The sequence below is a fragment of the Osmerus eperlanus genome, chromosome 5 (genome assembly GCF_963692335.1).
Source record: "Osmerus eperlanus chromosome 5, fOsmEpe2.1, whole genome shotgun sequence".
NCBI classification, from domain to species: domain Eukaryota; kingdom Metazoa; phylum Chordata; class Actinopteri; order Osmeriformes; family Osmeridae; genus Osmerus; species Osmerus eperlanus.
Window position 1 is genome coordinate 7,367,384 of NC_085022.1, and position 24,206 is coordinate 7,391,589.

At 43.7% G+C, this 24,206-nt stretch overlaps 1 protein-coding gene across 2 annotated transcripts; it reads right to left on the reverse strand.

The window, feature by feature from the left end:
• Positions 1-108: 108 nt before the first annotated feature.
• mapk8ip1a (mitogen-activated protein kinase 8 interacting protein 1a) lies at positions 109-15,430 on the reverse strand. 2 transcript variants are annotated; one of them, XM_062461525.1, is made up of 12 exons: positions 15,107-15,430; positions 13,838-13,949; positions 12,025-12,372; positions 7,448-7,523; positions 6,192-7,145; positions 5,757-5,832; positions 5,414-5,580; positions 4,956-5,059; positions 4,600-4,710; positions 2,171-2,241; positions 1,754-1,852; positions 109-1,443 (listed from the first exon to the last, which is right to left on the reverse strand). In XM_062461525.1, the coding sequence occupies exons 1-12, from the start codon at positions 15,175-15,177 to the stop codon at positions 1,371-1,373; spliced, it is 2,262 nt and encodes a 753-aa protein (XP_062317509.1). In that variant the 5' UTR covers positions 15,178-15,430; the 3' UTR covers positions 109-1,370. The 2 variants fall into 2 exon arrangements, 1 of the variants encoding a protein (XP_062317509.1); XR_009930472.1 differs by having other exon boundaries at positions 1,427-1,443; positions 2,074-2,241.
• Between the last annotated feature and the right edge of the window lie 8,776 nt (positions 15,431-24,206).

Consider the following 24,206-nt stretch of genomic DNA (forward strand, 5'->3'; position numbering starts at 1 on the left):
ATCCTATCCAAATTAAATATGTATCAATTGATCTGATATGTGACCTTCATCAATGAAAGTGATTACAGCTGACTGTTGGGATTGCAGCCAACATTGATGGAGGGGAGACACGTGAGAGAGGACTGAGGCAGCCCTAGGGTTTATTTAGACTGGATCATCCTGTCCTGTTCTCTACATCACTACACTCTGGTATCATGCGACAAATCTTACAGGCTGATTTCAAACCCAAGGAACACGTCTTGACAAACATCATACATCTATACATGTTGACTTACTCTTGCACTTTCAGGGAACTAATCAAAATAATAAGGGAACACTTCATACAGTCGTCACAATAAATAGAAAATAGGCACAACTCGCAGCTGCGGCATACGATTTAGTGAACACTGTCTCTCAGGTGTTGGAGAGTCATGGAAAGGAAGAAAAAGCAGAGTGATTCATACACCATAACCCTCGGCTGATTGGACTTCATACAGTTATTTAATTCCATACAACACGCACCTTTCACGCTAAACACATGATATAAGGTCACGTATGAGTATGTTACAACACCATTAATTATTTATTCATGTACATGATGTGTACATGTAGTTAATATACATCATGTGCCATAATATGATCAAAATTGCATTCATATGCAATTACATGTTTGTTGCAGGTGTGTAAGCATAATAGTATAAGATGAAGATTTCTTTACGATGGAATGTGTCACGTATTTCTTTAGATTGTCATTTTTAAGGTTTAAAACACAACAAATAGTCTTACACACATATTCAGAGTGATGGATCTTGAATTAAAAAAATAAAGAAAAATTTGTATAATACTAGCATTAAGATAGATCCTTCTTTCTGAAAATTGACTGCTCTTCCCAGTTGCTACATTCGTTTCACTAGGTCTATGGCAAGAAGTAGTACATTTCTATTTTTGGTTCAGAAGAAAAAAGATAAGGTGTCTGTCTTCATTTATTTAAAGCATGTTAATGATGTGTGGATGCTTAAGATTAGATTGAAACATTCCAATCCAAAGTAAACACAGCCAAACCTGAATCTGCTCCAAAATTCAGTGAATATCAAGAACATTATTTTGGCAGTAAACATTTAAAAGGAAAACACATGTATGTTTTGTTGTGGTATTTGACTGGTAATGTTTTTAGTGCAGCTTGATATCTCTCATATCAGATATACTTGTCAGCTGATGCTTACTACAATGATATATCCTTATAGATCTTTATTATAAATAACAAACTGTAAATATCAATTTTTATGAAACAGCCAAAACAAAACTTTTCCATTCAAGTCTACTGTAAGTTTACAAACCCCACCATGCAAGTTGTTTGATGACAATTCTGGGGCAGTATTTAGGTCTTGAACCTATTCTAAGAAGATGTCCTCAGTAGGGCAAGAGTAGCCCATGTGTTCTTTATAGTACTGCTTGAAGGCTCTCCTGTATACACAGAGAGACGACAGGTCAGGAAATGCAGGCTGGTAATTGTTCTCGTGCACATACAGTTTGCATGATCATCAATATTGCTGTATTAGTAGATAAATCAGCGAACATGATGAAGGGAACAAGCAGAACTGAGAGGAGAGGATGATAACAGAGGCGAGAAGGAGAGAAAAAAGAGGACAGGAGAGGTGGAGAGAAGAGGATGTGAGAAATGAGAGAGGGAGGTGAAAAGATGAAAGGAGGATCATGAAAAGAGGAGAACGCGATGAAAGACAAGAAGAAGAGAGAGGTGTCTTTGTTATCTCACCCAACAGACTCAGCCAGTGGCATTGAGGAGTCTTCAGACATGACTACATGGCAGGCAAACTTCTGATGGTCAGGATGCTTGGTGATGAACCCAAAGTACCTGGAATCAGAGAGGAGGACTTTATACTTTCTGCACTGTCATCTATGGGACTGAGTTCCTGGATATAAACATGACGTTCTTTGTTGAAAGCCCTGAGGTCGGCGTTATTAGAGTCCAGGAAACAGAGCCTCAGCTAAGCTCCTCTTCCTGCTGAGCACATCAGCTGTTACAACGACTGCAGACCAATCACTCTTCAGATGTTACAGCTATACACTAATTACTTTTTAGCTGTTGCAGCTGTAGACCAATTATTTTTCAGCCGTTCGAGTTGTAAGCCAATCACTCTTCAGCTGTCACAGCTGTAGACCAATCACTCACTTGTTATGTTTCGGGTGACAGCCACAGAAGGAGATGTTCTTCAGCTGGAAGAAGTGAAAGCATTTGTCCCCCTGTCAAAACAGAGCGAGAGAGGGAGGGGTTGGAGAGGAGGAAAGAGAGTGACAAGAAGAATCAGAAGGAGGAGGTGAGACAGAGAGAGAGGGAGAACAAGACAAGAGACGGGCTTGAAAAGATGAGTTTTATGATGGAGGAAAACAACCTTTTGCCAACAACTCTCTGTTTGACTTTCTCCCTGTAGTTGAAGCCATGTTGGACCTTCAGAACCTGCATACTGTGTTGATCACACAGCTTATTAGAACCATGTTTCTGAACAGCTGCTGGATGTGCCTGCCCCCTGATGACCAGTCCCCTGTGATGGCCGCCTGTTCAGGGTCAACAGGCAGCAGGGAGCAGAACTGCTAGGCTGCCGGGCGACTTTACTTTCTACGCTCTCTCATTGTAAGCCAGTCAAATGGTCATTGCTGGGATCACGAGTAACTGGGCAGGATTAAGGCCGATTTATACTTCTGCGTTTTTACGGAGACGGAGACAGGGAACGCCCTCTCCGTCAAAGAACGCCCTCACCGTGCCCTCTCCGAGCCCCTCGGAGAGCTCTACGTGCACCTCCTGATTTTCCTGACTATCCGTCCGTCCGTCTGTCATTTTACGGCTGTGATTGGTCCGTATTAAGAACCGCTTGCGTCAGGGGCGGGGGCGGGGTTGCCGTGATAAACAGGACGAACAGAATCCTTTGATCGCCATTGCTGTAAGTTTTTACAATTCATATTTCAGCTAAACAGTACATGTAAATCAGCATCTGAATTAAAATGTGACGAGAAATGGGCAGTGTATTTGGTGAAAATGTGCGTATTTTATTGATGAAACGGCTAATTTGTACATTTGCTCCGACTTCTCGATACACAGCTGCAGCAGGAGACTGGAACTGTCTCTGAATTAAGGCCGAATTATACTTCTCCGACTCCGTTACGGACAGACGGACGGACGGAGTCGGACGGATTGGTTGAATGTATAGTACTCCGAAGGCTGTGGGTGCTGAAAACAATTCACCGCCAGAAGAGTAGGTGGCGCAACGGTTTTTTGTAAGTCGTCGTCGAGTGTTTATTTACCTAGGTTATTGAGAAGTCCGCCGTGAAATGGTCAGTGGCGCAGACAGGGGTGGCGCCAGAGTTTTTTTATGCAGGTGCTGAGGGGGTGCTAGATCATTGACAGGGGGAGCTGCGCAATTATATATATAGGCTATATATTATATATAAATACTATCAGGGCCGGAGTGGGACCCATTTTCAGCCCGGGAATGTAATGGTCAAAACCAGCCCATCCCCACCAGGGGCCGAGCCATACGTTGAACATTCGGTTTTAACCCGAACCTAGGACCTACAGGTTTTGATGTGAGGTGAAATCGGAACTTCACATTAATGCGAACGCGCATAGCGCGCGAGCGAGATTTTTTGCATTAATTTCAGTGCAAAATGGTTTCTTGAGATTTATGTAATATAAACATTACGTTGGACTCATATTGTCAGAGCTATATTTTCAGGAAATTACAACCCAAATTTTTACCTGAAAGATTCTGTGATTTTGAGAAAACATATTTTTCCCACCCTTGCAGGAACATAGTTTTATGAAGTGACAGATCTTTCATTTTTTACCTGGCTTTTTCAGTTCCTCCTGGCATCTTTTCCCCATCCATTTTATTCTTTTTGCATCAGCTTAATCTGGCTAATTCCCTCCACAACAATAAGAAAGACAGCATGCGCGACAACTGAAAATGGCACTTTTTAATGCACGGTCTGATCATGCGCTTATTTAGATTAAAACCTAGTGTAGCCTATTAGCTTACTTATCAGTCACACAGTAACTTAACAAACTCGTTTAATTCGGTGTGTGAAAAAACAAAGAGAAAGTAGGCGATCTGCTGGCCCAGTTTATGAGCGGGCAGAGCGGCCCACCGGGAATTCTCCCCTTTTCTCCCGATGGCCACTCCGGGCCTGAATACTATTAATAAATGAGCAATATTTTTGGTGGTGCTATCGGGGTGCTTTGGTCTTTCTTGGGGGTGCTGAAGCACCTGCTAGCCCCTCCCTAGCGCCGCCCATGGGCGCAGAGGCGGCTGTTGGAGTTTATCCGAAGCTTTCCATGAGCGTGGCTCTTCACAAAATCTATCAAACTATTTTTCCTTTCATTATCAACAGGGAGCTCCCCTTACCATATACATACAGTAGAGGGAGTAGGCTGGTGTTCTGTAGCTCCTATGTCTACTACATGCATGGATGTTTAACAGCTTATGTATAAAGAGACAGAAAGATAAAACCTTCTTTCTCAGATGTAACCATGGCAGGAAAAAGCCCATATTGCGACCACAGCCATTGTAAAGTAAAAGCGTGTTATAAAAGCCAATAAAAACCTACTCTTTCTGAGGTCTTGCACTCATCTTGCACAATGATCTTCACCCCCTTCAAGCTGATCTCCACCACACATGCAGAGGGAGGCTGCATGGACATCCGCCTGTTGGCAGCAATCTGGCGACCAAACAACAACAGAAGCAAAATTGTTGTTGCAGATCTTTGCCTTGTTATTTCACAACAAGCAATCCAGGTTTAGAGAGTTTAGAAGTAGCTCTACTGCCAAATCTAAATCCTGGAGATTCTACACAAAAACAAGGCTTTAGAAAAAATTCTGAAAGGCAGCGTACAGTTCTACTGATCTGATAACTGAGGTGATGTGTGGGGTTACCCCAGAAATGCAGCAGGGGCTGGGTGTCTACCTTTTGCATTGCAGCACAGAGAACATCGTTGCCTTTATGGTAGGGTACCTGGACACTGCCCAGGAAACGCACTCTGAACCGGTCTGTCACATCACCTGGAGACCCTGGCACACAGAGCACACACAACATCAGGACATTTACACAGATCACACACACCGTCAGGACACTAACACATAGCACATGCAACATCTGGATATTCCATCTGGCCACTGTTACTTTTACCTGCTCCTATCTGTAAGAACCAACTAATGCACCGAAGTCTTGATTTATTTATTGATGGATTAATTGACTGACTCATTGGTATAAGTAATTTGCTTGTTAGTTGGTTCATGTGTTAGTTAGTAGGTTGGTTTGTTGGTTTACCTACTTAATGTGTTAGTTATTTGGTGAATAAACAAATAGGATCCGTGTATGCGTGATTACAGCTTGTTAGTTGGTTGGTTCATGTAGTGAGGTACCTTTGAGGTGTTCCTGGTTGACCTTGGCAGCGTAGTAGGCAGGAAAGATGCCGCTGGCGCCCGTCCTCATGTTGTAGGCCTGACACCACAGGTCCTCAGCCTGCTCCTCCATCAGCAGGGGGTCATCCGTCTCTAGCTCCAGCTCATCTTCATGACGTGGCACAAACCTGGCAACCACCACACACAGGTTTCAAACCACATCTCAGTGGGGGAGTCCAGAGAGACAATAATGAGGGTTATGTGGAGATCAGATGTTAACTCTGGTGAATCCCAGGCTAGGAGAGTGTATGGTTATGGGAAGGTCAGGGGTCAGTCTGAGAGGGTGAGTAGAGCAGAGGCTGACCTGAACACAGCTCTGTGGCTCTGCTCTCTCTCTACTCCGTCTAAAACACAGGAGAACAGGCCAAAGGACTCTGCACCTGCAGACCAGACAGCAGGTGTTATGTAAATTACATGATGGGTGCAGTGGTAGCACTGTAGGTCTATTGTACTACATCATACATCACAAAACACCTTGTTTGTGCATCCGTTGAGTGAGAGGGGCATTTTAAGTTATTTTCTTCTGAGGCTTTTCACAAACCGTAATGCACCACATTATAACGCTTTTTGTTTATGTATTATGACATTGAGACACTATACCCTTAGATCATAAACTCCACAACTTCATTTGTTACAATTCACCTCATAGTCAGAAGATCTGTTTAAAAGAAAATCTGTTTGTAATACAATATCTCTTTTTTTGATTGCATCAGGAAGGCCCCGCCCCCACGACACTCACCTGCTCTGCGACGGTGTCCGTTCACAAACACGTTGAGGAACTTGCGCGAGTGTGGCGCGCCTAGGGACTCAGAGGACGACGGGGCCTTGGAGAGGTGTGAGGATGTTGAAGTTGACGAGTCTCTCTTCATCCTATGGCGCCCCTCCTCATTATCTTCATCCTCGTCCTCATTGGCTGACTCGTACACGGTCTCGGCGTCGCTGTCGTCGCCGCCGTCGCCGCCGTCGCTGTAGCTATGGTAGCACTGCTTCAGGCTGACCAGCTCCAGCTGGGCATGCTCGTCCACCACCAGAGTGTACTTGACTGAGTCATAAGAGAGGCCTGCATTGGCCTCACAGCTGCTGCTCTGGCCAGTCCTCAGAACCCCCCCAGAACCCCCCTCTCGTTCCTGCCTGCCCTCAGAGGCAGTAAGGCAGCCCGTGGAGGTCTTACCACCAGGGGGAGGCACGGGGGGGTACACCTCCTCCTCTTCCTCGCTGATGGAGGGGTTGGTCCGGTCGGGGAGGGAGGGGTGGGGGTGTTGTGGCGGGCCCTCAGTGTCAGAGCTGATGGACATGCGGTTTCCCTCGCTGGACATGGACAGGAAGGGCCTGTCTGGGTCCTTCTGGACTGGGGTCAAGTAAATCTCGTCTGTGGGCTCCGGGGGCTGCTGTTCCAGGCTGGCCCTGCAGCCGTGTGCCCCCTCCCTCACCCCAACTCCCTCCCTCATCCCTGCTCCCACTGCCCTGCGCTGGCTACGTTGGGTGGATGAGGGTCGATGAGGGGCAGTGGAGCTCTGGTCCCGCTGTCCGCTGTGTGTGTCTGCAGCTACACCGCATGTGTGTATGCTGTCTCTGGTGGGCCGGCTGTGAGAAGACGCTGGTGCTGTTCCTCTGAGCTTGGAGGCTGAACTGCTGCTAAGCTGGACTTCACCCTCCGTCTGCTGGACATGGCCCTGAGTGGGCGTCAGATCTCCTTAGAACACACACACAAGGCCAAACACAAACGTGCAAGCAAAACAAAAGATTATTTATTAGGTGAATACGCTGATTGTCTCCAGGATCATGGAAGTGATTAGTGTGTTTCCTGCATACTTCTCTAGACAGCTTAGAAGGTAATTAACTGATTCCCATGGTCAATGACAAAAAACATACACAGATTGTTCAGACCCAATCACTGTGAATGCATGTAAAATGCTGACACAAAAACACACACACCATATACACAGACACACATCACCTTCTCTCTCACACACACACACACACACACAGACACACCTGTGATGTGTGGAGAAGAGGAGTTTGACTCCTTCCAGATGTCCTTTTTTCCAAATGAGTTGTTGTTAATTGTGTCCTGGACAGAAGGGGAGGGAAAAAAGATAGAGCACAGGTGGAGCAAGATTTAATTATTTGTTTATTAATATGGCATGGTTCTTTAAAAGCTCAGAACTTTTTGATGTATCTTTCCAAAGGGAAAAGGACACACACACACAGTCAGTGCTCTGGTTGACTATCCAGGTGTATGTGTGTGTGCGTGTCTGTGTTACTGTTGCTTTGTTTACAGGTTCCATGTGCCTCCTAGCCCCACCAGACCCCCCACCCCTCCCCTGACATCAATTTGTTTCTCATCAGCTTCGCCTCTTCTTCATTATATCCTGTACTATATCCTGTCTCTCTGATGCTAGCTAGATTATTGTTACTTTTTGCTTGTTATTGACCTATTGGCTTGTTACTATTTTATTTGTTATTGACCTGGGGCCTGCTGTCTGTTTTGGGATTTGAGAGATAAGAAATTCCACCCTGTTGGTCTATCTGCATTTGAGTCCTTCTCTCCTATCTTGATACACACACACACACACACAATGGAAGAATTGAACAGAACTGAAACAATATGAGTGGTTGTTTTGCCTGAGGAGTAGACTGTCCCAGCCCCATTCCCAGCCTCAGCCTCAGCCTCAGCCTCACTCCTGACCCCAGCCTCAGCCCAGCTCTCCATGCTACTGCTCTCCTCAACTCAACCAACACCTTTACATTCTACTCTAGATTGTATATAATATTTATACTTTGCATGCAAATCCTATCTGACTGTGTTATACTGTATTAATGCATAAAATTAGGTGTCCAACATGGATACCTAAACACATAAAATCGTTATTTCGGTCGATTATTCCTCCCCTTCAGTAATACCAATTGGTATTGTATTTCATATCGTTGGAAAGCCTAATTAATCACCTTTACAACGAGGTACAACTTGTACGGATCGTGCATTCGTGGAATGAGCAACACAGCTAACCGTGTGGGTAGCGTCCCAAAGAAAATAGCCAAAATCCCCTGCAATATTCTTCTGTTGCTATTCACTCTCATGGGGGGGGATCAACTTGGGTGTGCTGCACGTGCCAGAGTGACCAACGCAAACATGTTGGCTGACTTGCGACAAATCCTGGTTGAAGAATGGGATGCCATCCCACAGCAGTGTGTAACCAGGCTGGTGACCAGCATGAGGAGGAGGTGCCAAGCTGTTGTGGCTGCGTATGGAGCTTCCACACGCTACTGAGGTCCCTGAAAGTGTAAAATGAATAAAGTGTAAGAATTGCCAATATGCGATGTTTTTTCCTTATTACTGTGGGAGAGTGCAATCATCCAATCCACCAAGCAACTCAAAACAAGAGTGAATACCAACAGAAGAATATTGCAGGGGATTTTGGCAATTTATTTTGTGCCGCTACCCACACGGTTAGCTGTGTTGCTCATTCCACGAATGCACGATCCTTACAAGTTGTACCTAGTTGTAAAGGTGACCAATCAGGCTTTCCAACGATATAAAATACAATACCAATTGGTATTATTGAAGGGGAGGAAGAATCGACCGAAATAACGTTTCTGAACTTTTTTTGAGGAGTTTATATAGATTGATGGAAATGTACAGTATAATATGTATCTATGTGTGTTTGAATGCTGGTAATGTATAATATGTATGTGTGTTTGGGATCAGCAGTAGTGTCGTGAATTGCAGCCTACAGTCAGCCTCAGTGACATCATCACACCAACATCACTGCCAGGAAGAGGAACAGGAAGCAGCAGGAAGTTACAGCCCACATTGTCATAGCGACCACTCAGAGGGCTGCTGACTCACTGAAGATGCAGCTGGCACTGCACACCCTTGTTACTATAGCAACAGTGCCTAGGAGCGAATAGGAGAGAGCTTGGATGAGTGTTTGTGTGTGGCTTGAAGTTGAATCTGTTCTATTTGTGACTCTTTAAAGCATTAGTTTGGCTGGGATTCTCACTTGGCTCCTCTTAGCTTAAGCTACATGCACATGAATAGAACCCTTTTAACAAGACGATTGGCTGTTCCAAGTAGGTTACACCTGAACAGGTATTAAGTAACCATGACAACAACCAGGAAGCATATGGCTGACAGCAGATGTTCTACTGTCTCACAGTGAAAACAACCCTGCTGAAGCCCAGAGAGGGTCACCCTGCACTTGAGCTTCCTGTCACCATCTATCATGTCTGGTGGACAAGCAGCTCTGAGGTCCCGTACCCTGGTTCAGACAGATCTGTACTCAGTGTAGAGTTTGTTCTACACATGACTGAGTGGAAGCTGAGCTTGTCTAAAAGGATGTTTATACTTCTTGTTCTAATGTAGAATAGCAGCAATACAGCAGGCTTGTTGTTGCAGTGGGAGACCTAGGGGAGCAAGACAAACCTGGTTTGAGCCTACACTACAGTAGAAACACAATGTAGCACACAAGCTACTTGATCTCAGCAGTGACAGCCTAAGTGCTATTAAGACCTGCAGCTACGTTAATCCTGACCTTGCTCTGTAAGATGAGCATTCTAAGACTAAGGACAGACAGGGCTAGCCCCCAATCCACCATCTATCCCTATCTTTTTCTATCTCTTTCTTAATCTCTGTTTCCGTTTCTCTCTTTCTCTTACCGCTCCTTTAACACTCTCTCTCTTTGTTTTTATATCTCTCTGTCTCTCTTTACCCCTCTCACTCTCTGTCCACTAACCATTTCACTTAAAGATGGAACATTGAGCATTTGTCTGTCGTGTACTCAGACTAGTAGGCTTTTACCGGAGGCCCATTACTGCGATCACTCCAGGCCTCTGGTCCTCAGACATGACAGGCCTCTACTCCCTGGCCTCCCAACAGCCTACACTCTTTGGCCTTTTCTCCCTGACCTCCCTGACTCGAGCTACAGTACCAGCCTTATCATAAGTTATGTAAGACCAAAGCGCCCACTGTCGTGGAAGTTTTTGAGAGAATCAATCGTTTAAGCTGAAGTCGGGTGAAGTACAGAGTTAATGTTTATTTGACGTAGATGTAAACATAATAACGTTATCAACATAACATCATCGACACACAAACATAAGACAATAAGACAAAGACAAATCCATACAGCTCCATCTAGCATTCTAGAATGGGACTGGAAGAATCCAGCCCACCAGCACGACCCAGCTGATGGCCCTGAACCCCCCAAGAACATTCTTCAACAGACCATTTTATAGATACGAAAGTTCTGAAAAGTCATTGGTCCATCCTACAGACATGCAGCTATACCAAATCTCTTCGTTCATTGGTTAACTCCTTAGAACAATACAGTTGAATCCACATTGTCTCCAGACCAACTGTCTCTTCCTCCCTAGGTGACAAGAACTCTCCCAGGTCACCCAGACTTCCCGTCTCTAGACTTCACGTCTCCTAGTTAGCTGTCATAAAACTGCAAATGGCATCTCTACCAAATGGAGTTGAATCAACATTCATTGTATCAAGCTTCTTAACCAACTGTAAACTTCTCCTAATACACATTCATTGTACATAGGCCCAAAATTTATTTCACACCACCTAGAGATCGAAACATCAGCATTAAGGGCCACATCCCCTGCTCCAGTAAACACTACTCTAGTACTGCCAGGCACAGTGTCCTTGACCACTAACACCCCTTCCCATCATTTTATACTTTCCTCAAACCCTCAAACCTCCAGATTAACAGATTCCCTATGAGATGAGATTTGCCACTTCCAGGTTTACTAGCGTGCCCACTCCCTGGTTATTCCAGATGAACACAACCACCTGTCTGTCTGTCGGTCAAATCTCCTAGATGGCTTCCTCTCCTTGCCTTCTTACTTTCATCTCCGCTGATCTAACAGCAGCAGACTGATGAAAGCTCTTCCCTATGCTAGGCAGTCTCTAGCTGCTTCAGCTAGTCCCGACTCCTCAGGGCAGAGGAAGGAAAGGAGCCGAGGAAAGGACACCACTGAACACTGTCTGAGACCACTGGGATGAACTGATGAGGAGGCAAGGAGGAACTGAGAGAATGATACAGGGAGTGGAGGACAAAGGGAAAGAAGGCTAGGCGATTTTCAGAAAGGAGAGAGGGAGGCCAGTCTAACCACAGGACCTATGTCATTCCACAAGGCCAGGACGAGGAGGGAGAAAGGGCACATTCATTCACTGCTACAATGCTGGATTACTATCACACATTACACATTGCTGCTTCACTGCTTCACGACCACACATTACACCCTGGAATTTCACTACAACACATACAGTAACACCCTGGTGCTTCACTATCACACATAGCACAATGCTGGTTTCTCTGACACTCCATTGATAACCAAGCTTTTCTGGAGAATCGAATGCAGAGCATTCACACAGTGGTAATAGAGCAGTGATATCATCACCGTAATTTCAGTGCACTAATCCACACAGATACAGCATCTCTGTGGATGTATGCCCTGGGCTAGTCAACAGTGAACATCCTCTATATGGAACACAGACCTCATTCTGTCAACCCCACCCATATCTGATACTGTCATCACGTTGGGAACAGGACCCTACCCACCTGGGTCCGAGGCACCTGCGGAAACAATGCCAGCGTGGTGGGTCTCTTAGGCCGGTACGTATCCATGGTGACCGGAGCAGAATCTCTCTCCACAGGGGCCGGTCCAATAGGAGGCTGCCAAATGGCAGCCCTCTTCTCCTCCTCACGCTCTTCCTCTTCCCTCTGTTGGTGGTCAAGCCTTGGGTGGGCAGCGTGGAGCAGGCCTTGGTCCTGCTCCTCTTCCTCCTCTTCCTCTATCTGGTCTTCAGCATCAATCAGATCCAACTGGAGCAGTTCCAGATCCTGATCTCTACTCCACCTCCTGTCAGCCCTGCCTGCTCCGCTATTGGCTGGGCACGTCACATGATCCTGGGAAGAGCAGAGCAGCAGCAGTGATGCAGTGGAGTGAAAGAGGAGAGAGCTAGAGAGAGTGAGAGAGCAAGACAGAAGGAGAGAGAGGGAGGGTGGAGAGATAGGGAGTGCGAGAAGCATATGGATAGAAATATGGAGAAAAAGCAGCAGAAGGATAGAGAGATCCAGAAGAGAAGAGACAGAGGTAGGTGTGAGAAAGAGAGAAAAATGGAGGAGAGACCGGCAGAGGCTTGGGTGTGTAGCAGCGGCAAGAAGGGTGTGGGGAGCGAGACTGAAAGACGGAAGCAGCCAATCCCAGCTCAGGATGACATCACTAGCCGTTGTCTCTCTCTCTCTGCTTTGTGTTAGTCTAATTCAATCCAACAGCAGTCAGCAGCATAAACCTCACACATACACACAAAACACACACGTACAATAACACAGATACAAACACACACACAAAGATACAAATGTATTGACAGATCTAAACACCAGCATACAACATAGTCAGGTGACACATAAACATTGTTAAATGTCTTTCAAACATCTCCAGTATTCCATCCAAACAACGATGACCAAACCCTCTCCAAAGTCACTATCAAGCAGTAAAATTCTAGGATGCAAGACAACAGAATGGCAGGAATTTAACCTATTGTTTGAACAGACAACAGCTGCCCAGCTAAAGTAAGCTAACCCAGTGTGTCTGCAGGATAGCGGCCAGGAGCCGCATGTAATGTTGAGTGACAGGTCAGATCTTCTTGGCGCCGTGACCCATGTGTACAGCAGGACTGTGAAGCCTAGCCGGGCTTGCCTAGGCCGCAGACAATAATCTGTTAAGTGACTGACCCCATAACTAAGGCTGGGAGGATGCCTTGGTCATTGCTCCTCTAACTCTGAATCACAGGTCCACACAGCAGCACAGACCAGGAAACAACAACCTCTTCCAGGAAAAACAGATCCTAATATGAGAAATTGTGAACATCAGCAAAAAACGAATAAACAAATAAAACACAAAAAATACTTTGCAGTAGGGCAGACTGTAATTATCAAACTGGGCAGACTGAGACTGATCAACACTGACCTACATTACCAGGTAAATCAACTCAGTATTCACTCTGAATACAGAGCTGCTGCTAACGGGGTATTCACATCCAGGGCAGGTTCTATACACCTCTATACCACGTTGGAGAGAGAGAGAGAGAGAGAGAGAGAGAGAGAGAGAGAGAGAGAGAGAGAGTGTGCGTGGGTGTGTGAGAGAGAGACAGAGACAGAGAGAGAGAGAGAGAGAGAGAGAGAGAGAGAGAGAGAGAGAGAGAGAGAGAGAGAGAGAGAGAGAGAGAGAGAGAGAGAGAGAGAGAGAGAGAGAGAGAGAGAGGGGGGAGTGTGAGTGTCTGAGAGAAAGTGTGTGCAAGAAAGAAAAAAATAGTTTGTGTGCGTGTGTGTGGGTGCCCATGAGCATGCAGCAGGCAGGCAGAGTTCTGACCTTGCAGTCCAGGTCATCACAGCTAAGGCTGCCTCCACACTCGTCCGTGATCTCTGTGACCTGGGAGAGGTCCTCATCTTCAAACTCATCCAGGCTGAAGTCATGAGTCAGCCTGAGACGCACGCACGCGCGCACACACACACGCACACATAAGATGGCATCATGATACACATACACAAACACACACACACACAGGAGGCAGGCACACAAACGTTTGGGGATGTTATGACTGTTTAGTTTGGGTTTTTTTCAATCGCTCGACGTGATAAGTTAATGCGCAGGCATACTGAGATGATAGTTGTCTTGAGTTATACAGAGATTTAAATGTCAATCTGAAACAAACGATGACAGCTATGGTAATCTCACACCAAACCTTTGATAAAACTTGAGAGCCCTGCTATAGAGTTAAGAAAAAGTGGGAAATAGGTCCGTAGTCTATCTTTTCGATCACTACAACAACAGGTCTGAGCATAAACAAGTAGCCAGCAAAGTAAGCTCTCGGAGGGTGTAAAATGACAATATTAGCCCACCTGTCTTTGTTGGCTACTCAAACGTTATAAAATGACTGTATGACATTGTTTTCACAAATTAAAAAAGTAACATAGCCTATTTGCCCAACATCGATCGCCCACGCTGTCATAAAAGTCTGTAACAGTTTCCTTTTTTAAACTTTTAGATATGCACAATGTATAGACCTTAAATTTTGCAACAATAATGTTAGGCTACATAATAGCTTTATGTTACACAAACAACACAACTTTATGTTACACAAGTTACCAACTTAATTAATTACAGAATTACATACATTGCCGGGACATCTGTCAAATAAATATGTGTATGCATACACAACACAGACGCACTGCACTACATTTCTATCTGAGCTGTATACCAACACGGTTAACATGCATTTTGCACATAACACAGATCTAGGCTAAACACAGAACCTCTAAGCGTTTCCACTATGAAGACATTATTTGATCATAGTGAATGTGTACTGTAATGCTTTATCTAAAGGAGGCATGTCTTCCTACAACTCATATAGTATATATATGAATCATTCTTTCATCCGACTTTCCCAGAGTCAGGGCAGCTCTCATTTTCAAATAGGGGAATCTTAGTTTTAAAAAGATTGTTAAGAAAAAAGTTATCTTAAATGCCTCTTAAATGTAGTTTAAAATCTTAATCTAGGCCTATTAAACAACTAAACTGTCCTGTCCTGTAGATGGACATCTAGGTGAACAACAGCAGAAGGTCTCCGGTCTACTCAACCATTTCTCCCACTGGTCCTCCATCCAGTTGTCCCCATCCTGGCTGGGCTCCATGTCCTGGTGGAGCAGCATCTGCAGGGCTGGGCTGGGCTGGGCTAGGCTGGGCAGGGCAAGGCCGGGCTCTGGGGCTCCAATCGATGATCACAGACAATTACAGGCACTTCCCTCTCTCAACACACCATAATTTACTGCCCACTACTCTCTCCCTCTCAGCACCTGCCTGTCTCTAATGCAACTCTGTCTAATGCTGCCACTGTTACTCTCTCCGTCTATCTATCACTGCCCTTTCACTGCCCTTCTCTCTCTCTCTCTCTCTCTCTCCCTTCCTTTCCTTCAGCTTCTTTTTCTGTCTCAACACCACACATCAGCAGCAGCAGATCTGCAAAGACAGGAAGAGAGAGAGAGATCACAAGGAGGAGCCTGCTTCCTGTTTCCTCCTCTCTTTACTGGTGTGTTTCTGCCTCTCCAAGACCATTACGGTCCCCTGAGGATGCTGGGGTTGGGGGGGGGGGGGGGGGGGTGCCGGCTGTGAGGGAGGGAAGAGGAGGGACAAATGAGACTGAAACAACCTCACCCTCTAAAGCTCTCACTCCCGTGAGGGTGTGTGTCAATATCTTACATAGCCCTCTTTTCCTCTCCCTCAGCTGCACTGATCAGAGAAGTCAGGACTGACAGAAACAACATGGAGTATGTAGACCAGGTACTGAACCTCCCCTAACCAATTAATGTTCAACAGTGTCAGTACAGATGGAAGAAGAGCAAAGGAAACCACATTAGACTCTTAGTGCCCGCCCCCAGCCCGAGTCTCTCCCGGGAGGTGCTGCCTCATTGCTGTGTGATGGAGGGTGGGTGAGATCGATGCAGCTCAGGTTGCCCCCTCTCTTCATCTCTCCTCCTCTTCTCCCCTCTCTTGTTCTTTCCTCATCCCTCCTCCCCTCATCCTCTCACTTCCCTCCTCTGCAAGTCAGAGAGGAAAAGGGGGTGAGTGTCTGGATCAATGGGAGTACTGCTGGAGGGGAGCAGAGCCTCTAGAGCCCAGCCGAGGTCTCCTCCCCAGGCGTGAGGAGCAGGTTGTTCTCGTGATTCTCAAGCCCTAGTCTAACCCTCTCGATACACTTGCATTATACTTGCTTATACAATTGCTCAGGGCAGCTAAGTTGAGATAAATTGCATTAACTTCTAGGGTATTTACAGAGAAAACTAAATTAAATCCAGTGTAATATATGACATCAGACACAGGGTTCTATAATGTAAATAATACTTTCCCTTACAGCCTAATTTTGTCCTCTACCTTATCAAATGACTGTTGAATCACTGGACATCAAAGCTTGAATATCAGTTTCACTTGCTAGCAAGTCTATATCAGGTATCACCCACATTGATATAGTCAGTTTCTGTTAATCCGTTTAATCTGATTGTTGTTTTCCTATCAAAAAAGACTGGATGTTTGAGCTATTAGTGTTTATGTGTCTGTGTGTAAGAGAAGATGAGAAGAGGGGACAGAGATACAGAAACAGAATAGAGGCTGAGAAAAGAAGAGAGCGAGGCGAGAGAGCAAGACCATTAGTGTTCCCTGTGGCCTCCATCCCCAGTGTTAGTGCTGCTCAACAGAACACTGGCCAGGCCCCTCCTCAGTCACTGCTGACTGGACACAGCTCTGGAGCCTGCTCTCCTCACACGCATCCTGGGTTTGAAGAGCACCAGTGTCCTGTGAGCGTGACTGGAGAAGTGTCCCTCAACTTCCCTGTCAGACCAGATTTTCTGTATAGAAAATATCACCAGCAATTTTTACCCAAACATTGACAGGTATGGGAATCTCACGCCAAACTTTTGATTAAACTTGAGAGCCCTGATGTATTGTTCACTACTAAAGGTCTGAGTCTTCAGCCCTGAACTGGTAATCTTACAACAGCAAGACACTTCTTCGCTCATGTTTGTGACTATACACCTGATGACACACTCGTGGTAGCATGGTAAAACAACATGCCTGCATGTACCTATACCAATAGCAAAGTCACTGCCTATGATTCATCGCCTAACCCTACAGCATGTACACTCTACAAATACAATACAAAACAGTACAAACGGGGATAAAAAAAAAAGCACAACTAATGGTTGGTTCACAATCAGATCTTGAATGAAAATAAACTCTTTTGTACAATACAAAACAAATAAATAACTATTCCACAGAACTCATGGAAACTTAAATATGAGTGAAGGTACCTTCCTTTGCTTGGAATGTACAATATTTATAAACACGGTGACAAGCTGTAGGTGTGGTTAAATCAAGATGAGGGATGTCATGAGGCCTGGGGTCTCAAACAGCATCACTGATTTATTCTACTAAGGGCCAACGACCGTAACTGTCAAACATAATTTCAAATATATTTCCCTTTTCCTCTCAGACTCTCACAACAAACATGATTCAAGATGCAGACCAGATGCAAACCAGCGCAGAGCCAGAGCGGGTACTCTTGATCATGCAGAGAATGAAGAACATAAACATGTCCTTGAAGTTTAGGGAGTAGGGAGCACGTAAAAGTCACCAGCTGTGTCCTGCTATCATGTCCAACATACACATTCAACTGGTCATAAAAATCAAAAAAGGGGGGAAGTATAAATCTGTATTGTATTTCGATTCATTTTAAAGACTGCTGTTGGAACACCCTCTGTCTCAGGCAAAATGTTTTCAATAGTTTCCAAACCAATCACATACAGTGATCAGTCAGCACAGCAGTAACTCAAGCGCTGAGATCAACTCACATCATCATCTGTGAATTTAGGAACAGAATGTTTTTTTATATCAATTGATTCAATGGAGAGAAAAAAATTACATTAAAATCCTGATTTAACTATTGGATTGGAGATTAGACTTTCTTCTTAAACTGGTGTTACTCAACATAAATTGAGTCTAACTCCAGGGCTCTCAAGTTTTGAAGACAGGCAAGAGTGACATTCTCCCCCCCTCAGGGGGTCAAAATTAATTAATTAATTGCTTTTTACCTGACATCTTTGAAAGGCAGCAATGATTAATGCATCCATGGCCAGGATATAATTATAAAATATGACATTATTTTAAAAGTGACCTATAACATCGACTATGCAAAACACTTACATGTATTTAGAGCTAATACAATTATTAAGCTTATTTGGAGAGAGATGTTTATAATGTGACAATATGTCAGTCATCGTGTGATAACGAAAATATGACTAGGCCTAGAATACTTGTTCTGAGCAGGTGTTGTCAGTGAACAGGCTGTACAACTGTTGGATAAGTTAGAGACACTCATGAAAAACTGATGCTAATTATCTGGGAAACATTTTCTAACAGCAGTCAAGTTGTCATTGTTTGTGTCAAACAAGTTGGGAATTTGTTGTAACATTAAAACAGGAGATCATGACTGTGCTCAAAGTGATGCTCAAGCCTCAGTGGTTTCCTCTGTGGGTGAACGAAACTTTCGGAAGATGTTGTAGCAGAATCACGTGAAAAATTCCAGGATATGCTTTTTTTCATTGGTTGTTGCGTCAAATCTTACCCAGATACAATAGTGCTATTTTCTTATTGGCCTTTCTGTTTTTTGATTGGCTGATAAGTGGCAGGCTCGACTTAGAACTCCAGGGGAGACGCGCTTGATTCCTGCCGGTTCCATAGTGAGAGCGGCGCGGCCAGAGACATTTCGGTTGGGCGCTGCTGCATATTAAATATATTATAAATAGTTTTTACGCGTGAGAAATACAATGTGTGGCGGGAGTGCGTGACAAAAGACCGAAATGAGTGACTGTCACGCTCAATGCGTGACACTTGAGAGCCCTGTAACTCTGATAAGAACACAGCAAAAATGGCAAAGGGAAAGGGTTAATCACTGGCTTTCCACCACATACACATTGATTATGTTTACATGCATATCATCTCATCTGGGGCCCGTTCTCCGTACGTCGCTTATTACATCCGAAATCAAATGACACATCCAAGATGACATCATCTTGCTTATCATGATCTGGCTAATCCGGTTCTTCGAACACACTTGTTGTTTATGATTAGTGTAGCTGGATTGAGTTATACGTTGGTCTAAAAGCGGGTATGTATCGATAGTAGAAACCTTGATCAGCAACGCTGCTATTGGCTGCTCACATAAGTCTATGGCTGCGCACCGTGGCCAAAATGAGCGCCCTGTTTTTTCCGCAACAGAGCCAACAGAGCAACAGCTTGCTCGAAGGTTACTCCGAATTTGAAGATTTTATCAGAACGCCAGGGAACACCTCAAAGTCTGCAAAATCCAAGAAAGAGGGCTGGCAAAAAGTAGCAGACCAAAATAAATGTAGAGGAGTGACGCGTTTACATTTAGTCATTTAGCAGACGCTCTTATCCAGAGCGACTTACAGTAAGTACAGGGACAGGGGCGGTTTTAGGCACGGGCGGACCGGGCAGCCGCCCGGGGCGGCATTTTTTCATGTCACGTGGGGGGCGCACGAGCATAAAATCAATAAATAAAAATCTCTGCGCCGCGAAGCGGTTTTCTCTTTTCTATCATTTCACTGTGTGGGGAATTGGCAAATTGGCGCCCCCTTCAGGCAGCTGCAGGCACCCCTGCTTGCTGAGAAGGTGCCGTGCACAGAAGCTGTGTGAAAAAAGGGGAGAGGGACAGACAGCTCATCTGACTGGGTCTCCCAAATGGAACGGACAATTCATAATATTATAAATATAGGCCTAAAGTTCCTGCACATTTTTATTATTTTTTTATTGTGTGAAATGGCGAATAATAAAAAAATGGGTATAGGCTAACTCTTACATTTGTTAGCCTTTTTGCTATGATGCTTGCTATGCAACAACAATATTTCGGTTTTAACTCAACAAACAGGAGATAACATTTCACCATAATAGTGTGCTTTGCAACAAAACTGTAACAAGTTCAGTTATTATTTATTTTCATTATTTAGGTTAGGCCCTGTAATTAGCCAACGGAATTTTCAAATCTGTAGGTAGTTTCAAAGACGAACATTTGCTACAACTATATTTCGTGACAAAGTATAGTTTAACGTCATAACTAAAAGTGTTCCTCCCTAAAAGTTATATTAATATAGCATGTAATAACAGACATTTAGCGTGTAAGGGCATGTTCATGTAACCCTCCTATTATGTTTGGTATCAATTTGACCCCAGGCTGTTTTAGCTGTATAGAACATAATCGGTCTTACCACAACAGCCTTTTGATTTCAATGGGGGGGGCGCGAAGGGCGTCTCGCCCTGGGTGTAATTCAATGTAGAACCGGGTGTAATTCAATGTAGAACCGCCACTGTACAGGGACATTCCCCCGAGGCAAGTAGGGTGAAGTGCCTTGCCCAAGGACACAGCGTCAGTTGGCATGACCGGGAATCGAACTGGCAACCTTCGGATTACTAGCCCGATTCCCTCACCGCTCAGCCACCTGACTCCCCCATAAGTTTATCGCTTATTACAGTAAGCTAGGCCTATGTTTTTTTTATTTTCATATTTCATATTTTCATTTATCATCTTTAATGTCATATGATGTGGTTTCAACAAATGTATTATGTACATGACACCCTCACAAAAAAACGATAGGCTATCCTCTCAAAAAGTATAGGCTAGCATATCGCGCTGTGCTTAAGGAGTAACGCTATCAAGCAATGAGCAATTAATTCGGTTTCATGTTAAATTCTGCTCATTATTCTTGCACCTTCTGCAACAGGTTCCTGTAGTAAAAACGGACAAGACATGTCTGTGACAGACTTCCTGTATCACCTCTGCTTGTAAAGCCTCAATCTAATCGTGTTTACATAAAATAAACCTGCTCCCGAGCAGGTTTAAGCTTACGGACCTGTTGCTATGACAGCAAGTCCAGGATGAGCTTCGAAGAACCGAACAATCCAAGATAATGACAAATCGTCAACAATCAAATCCAGCTAACTGAGTTAGCGACGTACGGAGAATGGGCCCCAGGGGCCTGTACTACGAATCAAGATTTGGCGTTAGCGAGGTAACTTCAGGTTCAACCCAGGGTTTTCTGTACTACGACGGACAGGCCCGTAACGGAAACACATGAGGCCCCCCCGCAGAATAAGCCTGAGAGCCCCCCCCCCCCCCCACCACCACCACCACATATGTAACGGATAATGTAATACAAATACCGACGGGACGAACAGGACCCCGACGCGATCAACTGAACTTTTTGGAACATTCTGAAGAGCCGTGTAATAAATGCAAGATATCAAAACTCAAGCTTGTCTTGTGAGGGAAATTTATTCAATAAGAAAAAAACGCTCAAACGGTTTGCAGGTGAATAGCCTACACATGTGCGCGTCTTTTATAGCAAATCTGTGTGCAAAGTCTTTTACCACACTCTTTACATCTAAACTGCGCGCACATTCATTTTCTATGCTTAAGGATGGCCAGACCTGACAGCCTCGAAAGCAATGACTGTACGTTTTACACTATCATAATATGCATAATTGAAATACAATGACTTATAACTTTGATTATGTTTTTTGTATGTTTAAATAGTCAAACGCAATCGCTGCAACTGCACGATACTACTGTCGCATAAGTTATCATGTTTGCTAATAATGTCAGTTATGTAATATATTTTATAATTAAGCACTTTTTCTACTTTCTCTTTTTTTTGTAGTTTCACTCCATTTCAATGTTGTCAGCTTGATAGGAAGTCAATAAAGGAGCAAGGCTAATTTTCCTGGCTCTTGGAAAGGAGGCTCTGTTAACGCTAGGAAGCACAACACAGACAGAGCAGTACAGCTGTCAAAGTATAGGCTAACGTTAGCTACGTGGTACAGTAATGTTAGCTATAGCAAACAGTACGACACCTGTCTCTTCTGGCAGATGAGTGCATCCTTCACCGGCTGGTCGAAAAATAAATTGGTAATTTTGGGAATTTTGGCATTTAATTCAGAAATTTTCAGTTTTGAATGCCGCTTTTGGGCACCGCTTTTAAATGTGCGTTTCATTTTTCCTACGCTACGCTAGTTAGCTACCTATTTGCAGCGGGCTCGCCGGTCTGTGTGACCATCTGAGTTCATCATGTCACTTACCTAGCTAACAAAGAAAGCACAATTAAATATACTTTCCTTTATTTTTATATCAACTCTGGAAACACAGACAAGACAATAAGACATCCCATGTAATTCAAATTGGATAAAAAATTAAAAAAACCGGGGGCCTGCCACGCGAGGCCGACAAAACCCTTTCGCATTCCCTCATGAGTATCTTTATGAAAGATATATTCTCAGCAGAGGGAATTACGTATCTTTGCCAGCTTCTTGAGCCGTATGTTGCCAATGCGACACATCGAAGCCGTGCGCTCACAGTCCCACAGACTATATATACCGTTTCGTTATTTCGCTACCCAGGTGAAATCAGTTTCATATTCGAGATTCAACAGACATTCATATTCGTACCTCCGTTCAGGCTCCGCGTCATATTTAGGGACCGGGGTAAAAGAGTAGACAGTCAGAATGTTTCTTCAATATCTTTGTCAAAATCGACCATACAAACTTCAAACTTGTTGCACATTCTTCTACTACTGACTGACCAATTTGTACAACCTTTGGTTTGGTGATAATGTTGATTATTGGATAACCTATATTGCCAATAAATCAATAAAAACACCAATATTTCAGTATTTCCTCAATATCTTTGTCAAAAATGAACATAGAAACTTCAGACCTGTTTCACATTCTTCTACTCCTAGCTGACCAAGTTGTCCAAGCTTTGGTTTGGTGATAAAGTTGATTATTGATTAACCTATAGCCAATAAATCAAGAAAAACACATTTTCCAATATTTCATCAATATCTTTGTCAACAATGATCACAGAAACTTCAAACTTGTTTCACATTCTTCTACTCCTAGCTGACCAGCTTGTCCAAGCTTTGGTTTGGTGATAAAGTTGATTATTGGATAACCTATATTGCCAATAAATCAAGAAAAACACCAATATTTCAGTATTTCCTCAATAACTTTGTCAAAAATGACCATAGAAACTTCAGACCTGTTTCACATTCTTCTACTCCTAGCTGACCAAGTTGTCCAAGCTTTGGTTTGGTGATAAAGTTGATTATTGATTAACACATAGCCGATAAATCAACAAAAACACCAATATTTCAGTATTTCCTCAATAACTGTCAAAAATGAACATAGAAACTTCAGACCAGTTTCACATTATTCTACTCCTAGCTGACCAAGTTGTCCAATATTTGGTTTGGTGATAAAGTTGATTATTTATTAACCTATAGCTAACCTAAATAATCAACTTTATCACCAAACCAAATATTGGACAACTTGGTCAGCTAGGAGTAGAATAATGTGAAACTGGTCTGAAGTTTCTATGTTCATTTTTGACAGTTATTGAGGAAATACTGAAATATTGGTGTTTTTCTTGATTTATTGGCAATATAGGTTATCCAATAATCAACTTTATCACCAAACCAAAGCTTGGACAAGCTGGTCAGCTAGGAGTAGAAGAATGTGAAACAAGTTTGAAGTTTCTGTGGTCATTGTTGACAAAGATATTGATGAAATATTGGAAAATGTGTTTTTCTTGATTTATTGGCTATAGGTTAATCAATAATCAACTTTATCACCAAACCAAAGCTTGGACAACTTGGTCAGCTAGGATTAGAAGAATGTGAAACTGGTCTGAAGTTTCTATGTTCATTTTTGACAAAGATATTGAGGAAATACTGAAATATTAGTGTTTTTGTTGATTTATTGGCTATGGGTTAATCAATAATCAACTTTATCACCAAACCAAAGCTTGGACAACTTGGTCAGCTAGGAGTAGAATAATGTGAAACTGGTCTGAAGTTTTTATGTTCATTTTTGACAAAGTTATTGAGGAAATACTGAAATATTGGTGTTTTTGTTGATTTATTGGCAATATAGGTTATCCAATAATCAACTTTATCACCAAACCAAAGCTTGGACAAGCTGGTCAGCTAGGAGTAGAAGAATTGAAAACAAGTTTGAAGTTTCTGTGATCATTGTTGACAAAGATATTGATGAAATATTGGAAAATGTGTTTTTCTTGATTTATTGGCTATAGGTTAATCAATAATCAACTTTATCACCA

Bases quoted from the DNA above. Each gene is read 5' to 3' on its own strand.
- mapk8ip1a (XM_062461525.1), bottom strand. From the start codon at position 15,177: ATGCTGCTCCACCAGGACATGGAGCCCAGCCAGGATGGGGACAACTGG. The intron at 12,373-13,837 runs GTCAGAACTCTG...TGCTCTTCCCAG, and splicing joins GTGATGACCTGGACTGCAAG to GATCATGTGACGTGCCCAGC. The intron at 4,711-4,955 runs GTAGACACCCAG...TTTGGTCGCCAG, and splicing joins TCTGTGCTGCAATGCAAAAG to ATTGCTGCCAACAGGCGGAT.